General features: G+C 47.6%; 3 protein-coding genes across 3 annotated transcripts; 1 reads left to right on the forward strand and 2 right to left on the reverse strand. All coding sequences in view use genetic code 12, as the record gives it.

Moving 5' to 3' along the window:
* Nucleotides 1–560: 560 nt before the first annotated feature.
* OP4 (Op4p) lies at nucleotides 561–1571 on the reverse strand (the record flags this gene model as incomplete). Its single annotated transcript, XM_029036179.2, has 1 exon — nucleotides 561–1571. One exon carries the CDS (start codon nucleotides 1569–1571, stop codon nucleotides 561–563), a length of 1011 nt encoding a protein of 336 aa, XP_028889070.2.
* Nucleotides 1572–4789: 3218 nt separating this feature from the next.
* On the forward strand, nucleotides 4790–5986 carry FAD3 (Fad3p; the record flags this gene model as incomplete). Its single annotated transcript, XM_029036180.1, has 1 exon — nucleotides 4790–5986. The coding sequence occupies one exon, from the start codon at nucleotides 4790–4792 to the stop codon at nucleotides 5984–5986; it is 1197 nt and encodes a 398-aa protein (XP_028889071.1).
* Nucleotides 5987–7801: 1815 nt separating this feature from the next.
* On the reverse strand, nucleotides 7802–11275 carry CHS3 (chitin synthase CHS3; the record flags this gene model as incomplete). The annotated part of the gene is made up of 1 exon (XM_029036181.2): nucleotides 7802–11275. One exon carries the CDS (start codon nucleotides 11273–11275, stop codon nucleotides 7802–7804), a length of 3474 nt encoding a protein of 1157 aa, XP_028889072.2.
* Nucleotides 11276–11926: the final 651 nt, after the last annotated feature.

The following is an 11926-nucleotide window of genomic DNA, read 5'->3' on the forward strand; positions in this document are numbered from 1 at the left end:
GTTATGAACAGCCAATCCTATAGTTTGATTTTCTTCTTTGTTCTTCCTTTTACGTCTTTTCTTTTTCTCCTCCTTTGAGTTGTTACTTCCCTAGTGCCACAATCTTGGTGCATGTAGAAACTCAAACCTTAAAGATAAGTAACGCAATGAGTCTGCTCACTCGACGCTGGAAAACAGAATGAGGAGCTTTTGATTAGAAGACTCTCAAAGATAGGAATTCACTGAACTATATCCTGATATAGAACCAGTGCATCACTTGCATTTACATGTCTCTCGTTGCTTTCAAGCCTCCACAATTCCATGGTGAAACTGAGCAAAGCCTAAATAGAAGTTTTCACCAACTCCATAAAAAGCCACACGGCTAGACTCTCCTAAGCGTTCGGCGCCAAAATTTTAGCCTCCACTCCAACTAATTTTTGCTCAATTGGGCAACTTCTCCAAAACTCCCTTCCTCCACAATACCTCTACTACGTCCCTCTTACTCTGGCAATTCTTATTATTACTTAAACCATATACGACGGGTAACGCCTTTCTTTCCCTCCAGACCCAGCTGGATACATTTAGTAAAGTCTCTTCTGCACAAGTGTAGTTGGACCGAAGTCTCTCTTCAGCTTCTTGGTGGAAGCAGTCGAGGTACCCGAAGAAGTACCAGCGTCAGCATCGTCAATGTCCTTGACAGAGGCCTCACCGTTAGCAATCTTGCCACCCAAGAAGTTGGCAATGTCCTTGGCAAAGGTTGTGCCGTTCTTCTTGATAAAGTCAAGACCAGACTGCAACAAGCCATTGTCCTTGGACCAGTTGTAGATATCCTTGGCAACAACAACACCGTTCTTCAAGGCGTTGGTCAAGAAAGAAATGGAGGCCTGAGGGTCAGCAAGGGCCTTCTTCACCAAGTTCTGGACAATGCCAGTGTTCTTGATGGCGGTCACCACGGTCTGGGCAACGTCCAAGAGGTCTCTCTTGTCGTAGTACATGTCAGGGTTGAAGTTGAATTCCTCAATGGCAGCGGCCTCAGCTTCTCTCTTCTGCTGGCCGTTGTTGTTGTTGTTTCTGTTAGCAAGGAAAGCCTTCAACAAGTTCAAGCCCGAGGAGAAGATAGCCTTGGCCACGTTGAAAAGAGCGCTCTTCAACTCTGGAGAGTTCCAGATGTCAGAGAACACCTTCTGCAAAAGACCACTCTGCCACACAGCCTTGATCAACGCCGGACCGTGGGTGATGGCACCCTGGACAGCAGATTTGATCAAGTCGCCCAAAACGCTCTTGAGCTGCTGGTCGGTGGTCAAAATGTTCCACACATCGCCAATGATGCCCGAAGAAGACAAGGCAGAAAGAAGCTGGCCCAAAAGGTTGTCGGCACGCTTCGAGAGCTCGTGGAGCTCACCTTCGTCCTCAATGAGGTCTCTCTTTTGGTTGAGAGATGCAATTTCGTCCAAGATGGAAAGAGCGTTGGCAACCTCGTCCTTCTTCACCAAAGTGGTGGTTTGGGACTCAAAGTTGACGGCAGTTGGAGCAGCAGAGGCAAACGAAGCGGAGGCGAGAATGGCCAAGAGGGTTGGGGTGGTGTACTTCATAGCGAAAGAAGGTCGATAGTGTTGATAAGAAGAGTTGTTGGGCAAGCTGGGGGAATCTGGGGGCCTTTTATAATTTTTGTATGAGGGTTGCAAATGGGGTATGGCTCAAGGTCATTTGCCCGATTGGGAAATTTTTGTCAGTGGGTAGTGCCGCGTGGAGTGTATGTGGGTACTGAGAACAATATAAAACTCGCATGGGCACCCACCTGGCTGCAGTCCGGCGTCGTATTCGACTGGCCTTTTTTTGCACTGTTTTCTAATTAGGGAAATGATCCAACTACTCGAGCAGGAGGTGTTTCTAGGTGGATTTTCTTCCAAGGTTCGCAGGGGGCGGGCCAAAGGGGGCAGTTTGGAGGAGAATTCCAAAAGCGAGGGACTAGATGGCCCCGAAAAGCTAATAGGGATTTTTGAGGAGTCGGTCAATGCCGCTAAAGTAGCCTTGCAAACGGCCCCCACTGGCCCCCACTAGACGAATCTAAAACAGAACAAACCACAAGTGACACAAAAAGCCGGCGGGTGTAATAGGCGGCACACGAGCAGCACGCGGACTGTTGACGACAAAAAAAGAAGTTTCCAAAAGCCCCAATTGAGACAAACCCCCTAAACAGAACAAAAGCCCCTAAATTGACAAAACCACCTCAATGGGGTCAATGGGTGTAAGCGAGGAAACACCCATGTCCGGGGAACATTAGCCCCGGTGGGTTACACAAAGGAGGGGATTGTCCACGAAGGAGGTGTGGCAACGAGAATATCTACATCAACAAGAAAATGTGTGGCAGGTGTTGGTAAAAGCTAAGATTTGCAATTCGAAGTGTGGGAATCTGTGGAAGAGCTATGATATCTAGGAATTAGTAATTACCCATCTCTCTGAAAAGTATGAGAACTCCCCACGAATTCACTTGCGAAGCATCTTCGACATTCTGTCTTGAATCTCCAGCTGCTGCCAAAAAAGACGTTGGGGCTTTACGAGATCGGGGCCCTATTCACGTTCGAGTTTGCAAGAAGCGGCTACAACGCATGATGGCCAAGAGACAGAAAACACCGAAAAGTGGAAATTCACCCATTGGGCGGGGCAGGCAGCTTGACACATGCAATTCGATAATGCCCTTTGCGCGGGGGAGGTTCCTCGTAAAAAAGCACCACCAGCAGCAGTGTTTTGAAAATTGAGGTTTACGGTGAGAACACTATAGATTCCATTGGTTGCGGCGGAACTATTGGGATTGGTGGGTTTGGTAAAGGCAACGTCTGGGATTTGCGCTTGTTCGCTTCGTTGCAACAGGAGTCCACGGCTAAGCTGCCGAATGGGGGAAACAATGGAAGCGAAAAGTGTATCTGCTTTATGCCTTTTTTGGTAAAACGTCTAGTGATGCAACCGTAGCCATCGAGGGCCGCAACAGACAAAGCCCTCGAGGTTGTAGGAGGCGTTGACGATGGAGGCTCTCGGCAATATCGAAGAGTCTTGGGAGTTTTAACGAACAGCGCAATTGGTCAATGACACAAAAGATCTCTAGACCTCCTCAACCTTGATAGTGAGGCCCAAATGTAACAGAGTGTGATATCACGCTGTACTCGTCACATTGAAGAATGGCGATCCCGAACCAATGGGTTTATGGCTTTTTTCTTTTCATCCTGAAGCCTCCTATGATCGAAGCTTCTGGTATGATTTACCGGGGGCCGTTTCGATTGATTTTATGGCCAAGCCGATACGAGTTGAGGCAACTGCGCTAGGCAATTGAGTTTGGTGAATCGTGATTTGAGACGTTTACGTTGCATTGGTGGTCCTGGCTCCTGGGAGAAACCGAAATTGTATTGATCGTTGATATTATTAGTCGGTGAGCCTCGGGATACTTGAAGAAGCTTACGTTAGGATAGGCTGGCGCTTCTGAGCTCCAATGACAATGCCTTCAATTACTGGTCACCGAAGGGTGTTGTTGAATTTGGTCAAGGGCTCAGGTAGCCCTAGAAGCTCTCCTTCTACAATTCAGCCATCGGACGAAGCTTAGATTATGTATTTCTTTGCAAGATCTACCTGGAGGCACTCGGTTGTCTTCTTCAAGTTCTAGTCAATCTCTTTTAAATGCCTGCTTCGTCGACAATTACCGGATTTAGAATCAGGGTCTGCTTCAGGCTAAAGACGAAGCACACCAAGACTCCTTCGCCAATGTTAAGCGCTCAAGGCGTTCTGGGATAATTTCACTTCCGCCTTATTAGACTACATTGCCTTCTGAGGTCTACAAGACGACATGCTTTCTTTTCCAGCTCCGCAGCCGAAGCAATTACCTTTTAAGCAGTGTACAAAGCGTATAGAAGAGGAAAATCGTCATTTGGCCACTCCATCTATGGTACCCTGTGACTTAGTCTAGGCTGTCACCCAATGCAACTCATCGTCGCAGAGATCTGCCTCAATGTTCATTTCTCAGATTAACGTCAACGGATGCAATACCTTGAAAGCCACTGACATCACCCAATCAGCATCATAGCTCCTGTTCGTGACCACTCCTTGACACCATTGACCTTCATTTTTGAAACTCCTTCCACAGATTACACCCATCAACTCTACAAATTCTCCCCAACTCTACATGGACACCTGACACCCTTCGCGCCTCCATTGCTGATCCTTTACCTCCTCAACTGGCCAATTGAACTACACGAAGTATTTACATGGCGGCTGACAATTGGCCGATCTGTCTACACGTGCAATTGCACCTCCAAAGCCAGAGGTGATCTCGATGCGATTTGGAGTAGACAACTTCAACATGATTTTAAAGATGGTGGTGCAATGTAACTTTTGACCAACGGCAATGGAGGATTCAGCATGTGAATGCCACGGTTGCCAAATACGTTGAACGGCTGAAACCGGACCAAACAATGGACCCGTTTGACAGCCTTGTTTTTGTGCATTTTTTTTTTCTGCGCCTGCGATGGGCCACACCTCTCGTATCCGGATTTTGCAGCCATTCTGCAACTACATATATCACCCACTTCCGCCATCTCTACGTGAATTTTAGCGTCACCAACGTCATCTATGCTAGATACTAGTCCCAAATCGCTCTTTTGCTGGCTCTTGTCGCCTTTCAGTGCCCAAATCAATACCCCCAAGCGTCCGGATAAGAGAGGTGCGAACCCACCAGAAAAATGCTAAAAAGTCGCCATTTCACATATCAGCCTCCACGTTCTTCTGGACCATCTCTCTCTCCACTCCCTTTTTGCTTCTCCCCATGTCCACAACAACAGAGACTAGAGCTCCCTCGAAAGGTCTCGTCACTACAGACACCTTCGGCAACCCTTTCAAAGTTCCTGATTACACCATCAAGGACATTCTCCAGGCCATCCCCAAGGACTGCTACAAGCGCTCTTTGGTCCGTTCTTTGGGCTACGTCGCCAGGGATATCACCATGATGGTGCTTATCGGGTACACGGGAAACACCTACATTCCCCAGGTTCCCAACGCTTACATCAGAGGTGCTCTTTGGGCGCTTCAAACGTACTTGATTGGTCTTTTTGGGTTTGGTCTTTGGATTTTGGCCCACGAGTGTGGCCACGGTGCATTTTCTGACTTCCAGAACATCAACGACTTCATTGGTTGGATGCTTCACTCGTACCTTGGAGTGCCCTACTTTTCGTGGAAGTTTTCTCACGCCAAACACCACAAGGCCACGGGCCATTTGACCAGAGACATGGTGTTTGTGCCATACACCCAGCAAGAATACGTGGAACTTCACGGGGCCAACAGAATCGGCGAGATCGTCGAGGAGCTGCCCATTTACACGTTGATGGTTCTCATTTTCCAGCAATTGGGGGGTTTGCAATTCTACTTGGCCACCAACGCTACGGGCCAGAGCATCCCGGGGGTCAGCTGGTGGGCCAAGTCCCACTACGCTCCAAAGTCGCCGATTTTTGAGAAGAACCAATACTGGTACATTGTGCTCAGCGACATTGGCATCGTTCTTACGGCGCTTGGGGTCTACTCTGCCTCGCAAATGTTCGGCTGGTTCCCTGTGCTCATCAATTGGTTTTTCCCCTGGTTGTGGGTCAACCACTGGCTAGTGTTTGTCACTTTCTTGCAGCACACTGACCCGTCGATGCCCCACTATTCAGACAAGGAGTGGACGTTTGCCAGAGGCGCTGCTGCTACCATCGACAGGGACTTTGGGTTCATTGGCCAGCATATTTTTCATGATATCATCGAGACTCACGTTTTGCACCACTACGTGCTGAGGATTCCCTTCTACAATGCCAGAAAAGCCACCAAGGCGATCAAGGAGGTCATGGGAGAGCACTACAGGTACGAGGGAGAGCTGATGTGGAAAAGCTTGTGGAAATGTTTGAGGAGCTGTCAGTTCGTCGCTGATGAGGGTAAGAAAGGAGTGTTCATGTTCAGAAACGTGAACGGAATCGGTGTGAGACCAAAATAAGCTGAGCGCCGCCTATTTATTACATAGTCAAGACCGCATATTGATAGAGTAGAGTGTCAGTGACCCTTGCGTAGCCTTGCGTAGCAAGTACCTTGAATGGTTAAACAGGGGAAATGATGATTGAACAGATAAGGCTTTTCGCTGGCCTCTCGCAACTTATCAGCGTGCCCTTTCTATGTGAGCTTTATCGCTTATACTCACATTCTATTACGAATCGATAAAGACCCTCTCTTTGTGATAGGTGGTTCAGAGTGAAGAGAACCCTTATGTCTAAAGGGCTAAAATATGAATTGAATTCCTCTATCTTCTCAGGCGAGCCGTTGGCAATTCCCAATGGGGGCACCCGCTCGATGCAACTCGCCTAAGTCCTCGAGGCCCCGGCAGATACGGCAATGCAACCGAATAATATGCGATAGAAGGATCCACCGGATAAAGTTGCAACGTCTATGAAGCGAAATATTTTCAGGTGATCGAAAAAGGGAAAACAGAATTTGGCAATATCTTAGATCATTTCTCTAGCTCTTTTCGTCTTGAGAGTTCTCTCTACGGTGAGGCTTTTTGCTGCGAGCGAGCGCTTTCCAGCAACGTCAACGGCTCAAGGCACACATTTGGCGCTGATGCCGAGATTTCTTGGAAACGGCTTTACCGTCGCTGTGCAAGGGACTTTTGCCAAAAATACCCGACTGTCAAGGAGTTCCCTATTTTTCGTTCCTGTTTTCATTTTCTCAAGCTCTTCTGTTGTTTCCTTGCACAGACTAAAAAGCTTAACTTTCACTGACATTTCGCAGCCAAGTAGCACATCCACGGTCCAATTGCAAATACGAATACCAACAAATTGAAATAAATTTCATGCTGTGTCTGCCCGCCACCTGTCAATTGCCAGTGTGCATGGCCACTGTGGGATTTGTCGAGTCGTCTACTTGATTGGCTGCAACTGCTATTGTCAGGCGGAGCAGAGGAAGCAAAAGCGAGGGGTTTCAAATCCGACAACGGAATAACCAGGGCGACTCACTTGGACAGACCTAAAAGTGACACTGATTTGTCATCATTACCGCTTTGTACGAATGACTTTTTTTTTTTGTTTTCATCGACGTAGCTATTTGCTTTCTCGTCTAATCACAGCGAGGCTTAGAAGCGCCTTTGTTCACCACTCGAGGATTAATTGAGTTGCGCTTCACAATTATTTCTTTCTTTTCAAACAGAGATGGTTTGGAATGAAGTAGTGTCATCGCTGAGAATGTTTTGGAGTCGCTCACGTTGCCGCTGCTCAATTTGCGAACTAGAAGCACCCCTCCCGCCCCTCTCCTTCTTTCGCTTAAACGGTGCCTTGCATTTCGCTGCGCGGCGTTGGGCGCTACTTTTTTGCAATTGTTCCTTCTTTCAAAGAAGAGCAATTGTGGAGAGTACAGATCCTATTCCTTTTTTTATTCTTGTATTTAAATCTCCATGTGCCCTCTTCAATACCTTCGGTATTAACCTTTTTTTTGTCTTCTTTCCCCACCCAAGCTTATTCCGCTATTCTATACTTAATCTGATTCCTTAATAAGACCCCTGCCCCTACAACACTTTCCTCACGATATTCACCATGCTCTTTGCCTTGGAGACCAAAGGCTCTGCGTTCAGACCCTCCATCAACAAACCTCCAATTACATGGAGACTACGCAAGTTCAGAGAACACCACGATAAGGCAAAGAGGCACTCCACAGCCGACTCGGAATCTACGCTTGTGAGTTCGTGGGACATGGAAAAGACAACTACTGCTAAACTTCGCTAGAGATTTCTTTAAATAATGCAATATATGATGATGACGGTTCTCTATGGTGACCCCAGTGACCCTTCAGAGTACTCTACCTCCTTCTCTGGGTTCGGGTCCCATGCTAACTGCGGCGCCGCCAACGCCTCTCTTCTGGCGCCTTCCCACTCTCTCCATCTCTTCATGACAATGCTCGACGAGTCAAACACACCATCTCCGGCGTGGCCACTCTTCCCGGCATTGGCCGCTTCACCAGCAACTGTTCTCGTGTTACCCCAGCTGAAATCGTCAAACTTCCAGTACGCGTATGTTGGGAAAACAAAGTTCCAGATTGGCAACGCGATAAGGTAGATGAAGAAGTACACCACATAACTCCACGACGACACGGTGATCACAATAAGCAAACCGGGCAACCCGAAAATAACCGCGAGAAGAATCAACGACAAGACTGGCGTAGGCGTCGACACAATGGCGAAAATGATGACATAGATTGTGATGGCAATCGCACACGGCAATACCAAGGTACCTACCATCTCAATGAAAATTACAAACTGCATCGAGAAACAAAACGTACCACACAAGTCTCTCACCAACACCAACTCAAACAAGTTGTGCACGGTAGAGTTGATCCAACGACGACGCTGTGACAACAACACCATGAATTTGTTTGGAACGATGGTCTTACACGCCGCTTTGGGAACGAAGATTTGGTCTCTTTTGGGAAAAGTCTTCAACATCAAACTTGAAAGATAACGGTCCTCACCCAACAACAACAAGTTTTTCTTATGCAATGTGTCGGTGACATTATCGGAGTATCTCTCCACGATATCTGGATTGGCCAAGATTGGCACCCAGTACCCATTGTTGCCCTTTGGCGCCTTGATTCTGTACATTGAGAAACATCCTGGCAAACACGTCACACCACCAAAGACAGATTCAAAAGCCTTCGCCTGGTGGTGAGAGATATAGTACTCAAACACTTGAATGGCAGTAACCCAACTGTCTCTCTTGTTGGCGATTTTGGTTTCTCCACATAATCCCATGATCATAGGATCTTTGATCATCTCAGCACACATGTGGGTCAAACAATCAGGATAAACCTTAGTATCAGCGTCCACCATCAATGTAATCTCATAGAATTCTGCCATGAGTCCTGTAACACGCCATATTGATTCAAGCAACACGTACTCCAACTGGGTCATTCTCTCGTCAAACATAACCTTTTGAAAGAAGGACATCATGATGATCTGCGAGTCTCTCTTACCTCTGTTACCTGGCTTAGCAGTACCAGCTTCCTCTGGCGTACCGCACTTGACAATTGTGATGACAGGCACACGTTGTTGCTTCTCAGGAGGAACAGTTGAGTCGTCATACTTGTAGAAACCAGCATACACTTTAGCCATGTTGTGACGCTTGGTGCCCTGAGCCACGGCAACGTAAGAGTAGGCCTGAACATCCTCGGGAGGAATTGCAAAGTCAGTCATCAAGCTCAATGCTATCTCTGGCGTGGTGACATCGCAGCCAGCACCTTTAATGAGACCATCACACACCATCAAAATCAACTTGTGCGAGTTGGGGTAATCAGTGGTGGCCACAGAGTCCAATGTTGTACGCAAACCTTCCTCGTCTTCCGAGTAACATGTCACCAAAGTAATTAAATGAGCCAACGGGTATCCATAAGGCTGGTACTCGACTGGAGGCTGCGGCACCACATCAGGATGAATCAACTCAGGGCTTAACCCACTTACCATCTCCGTCTGTCCTTGGAATGGATCAAGCATGGACGCAGGTCGAGAAAGCAAATCAATTGAGGACGCTCTGGAATGGGAAAAAACCATCGAGCGAGAGTTTTGATCTCTACCAACCTTTTTACTTTTTCCGAGCAATGCAGCCTGCGTCGACATGGTTGTGTACTTGAACGTCTTAGAGAGCTTGTTTTCGCCATCTTCATAGTACTTGTTGATGTCTGAGGCAGGAATTAACTTTTGGGCATGCGAGCTCTTGATAAAAACACTCTGACGGTTTGTCTTTTGCTGTCTGTAGTCAGCACGAGCTTTGACAGGTACAGTAGTGAGAGGTGCGGCGGCAGACGGATTGTCCACCCAGTTTTCTATCTCCTTTTCACGCTCATAAGTCGACTTGTTGTCTAACTCCGTGGCACCCTGCCTCAGGGCGATCCACCAGCGGAAGTAGCACGCCATGAGGAACTTGACAATAACAACGGACAAAATAAAGACAAGCGACACATACAAGACAATCTTCGAGCAAATGCACCCAACCGTTTCGGAATCAATGACACCCACTTTGATAATCTCACTGAGGCACTTTGCCGCCTGGCAGTCCTCGCCGCTGGCCAACACCATCAGGATATCGTGACCTTTGAAAAGTGGATCCGTGCGCAAGGTGTCGAACAACTGTGGGTAGGTAACGTCGTCTTTCAGAATCCACTCAATCAAGTCCAAATCAAGCACGTCACCTGAGAATACAACCAAGTTTCTTGTACTGTTGCGAATATCGTCCCAGGTGAAGTACACATCACCATTCACTTCCATGTTGTAGTAGACGTCTCTCGCCTCCGAAGAGGTGTGGCACGCCCACCCGTCGTAGTACACGTGGGTTCTGTTGGGTTCAGTGGAGCCGTCTTGGGCAAACAAGCGGCACGGCATGTACCACGCCAACTCGTCACCGTTGTATGGAATCGAACAGTTGTCTCTAGGTTTGATGAGGCCCTTGCAGTTACCGTTAACATTCTGAAAAAGGAATGAACCATCCATCCCGCCAGCATTGATGGGAGGGTATAAGATGTTGGAGCCTCCAGGAATGCCGGCAGCTTTTGGGTGTTGCGACAGCGTCAAATCGTACGCACGGCCATTGATGATCAAGTAACCTGTGGATACCTCGTTGTTTCTCGTTTTGATTGTGGTATTGTGGCAAACGGTTCTTGTGAATCCAAATGTGATATAGGCGACAAACGCACCAATGTATAAGATGCACGAGATGAGCCCCATCTTCTCTCTCCAGGCGTATTGTCTATCTTTGGTTTTAAGCCCGAAAAGCCCGAGAAGTGGACCTGGTGCCCAGAAAGTGATCAAATAACAGTAGAATTTCCAAAACGACATATCTGAGCCTCTGGCGGCCGCAGCGTTGGCTCCACCGGGTTTGGGCACATTTTTCGTACTCTTGTTTCCACCAGTGCCCTTCTTCTTCGGCAGCACCTCGTCGTTTAACCCAATAATCTCACGCCCGCCTCTAGGCGAAGCTTCCATTTCCATCAATGGGATGCCCTCTTCTTCGTCCACGTGCGGCATCAGCTGAAAACTGGGCCGCCCAGACCGCTCCTGGGTCACTGTTGGGTCCAACCCGGTCAGCGACGGCTGTATACGAAGATGGTCCAGCTGCTGATTGGCCACTTGCGTGTAGTGGAAGCGAGGGTTATTTTCGTCCATTCTCTTACGGTCTCTGCGGATCAACGACCGCTTTTTCTGGAGGTCCCCCAGTTCCGGGTCAAACTCAGCATACGACGACGATTTCCTCATATGATTGGGAATGAGATGTGATGGGGATTAGAATCTCAAGGGAGAGTTTCAGTGAAAATGCCACTTGTTTATTTATGTTTGCGGCGGTTTGTTGCTTTTTGGCTGGACTCCTACTGGGTTCTCTCGTGAAGATCTCGAAGGAAATTCCTGGCGTTTTCGAAACGTACCAAAAGTTAGCTCACGTGGATTTGCCTTTGGATTAAACTTCAGGACACTTGTTGAGAGTTTTCAATGGAGTTTCGAGTAAGTCTATATCGTGTTTTTTTTTCTTCACTTGTATAAGCTGATGTACTTTTTTTTTTATGTTTTCATGAGGTGCTGCCTTTCCTAAAAATAAGCCACCTTCCCGATTCGATAAATGGTTCGCGCGCACGCCCCAAAAAGTACATTCTTTTTCTTTCCTGGGAACTCGAGTCAGCGGCACAAAATGATAAATGTGGAAAGAAAAGCACGTGCACTCTTTTGCAACATATACTATAAACCAACTTAGTTCTCATTCTGCTAACTTTTCCCTTCAATTGAAGTTGCCGGGCTGTGCCTGTTTCGCCATGTTTACATCGCGTCAAGGCCTGGCCCTTCGCTGTGTGCAGGGCGAAACCATCATTTTTGCAACCATTTCGCACTCATGATATCACATACTTTCAAGTGGTG

Source organism: Candidozyma auris, chromosome 7 (genome assembly GCF_003013715.1).
Source record: "Candidozyma auris chromosome 7, complete sequence".
NCBI lineage: Eukaryota > Fungi > Ascomycota > Pichiomycetes > Serinales > Metschnikowiaceae > Candidozyma > Candidozyma auris.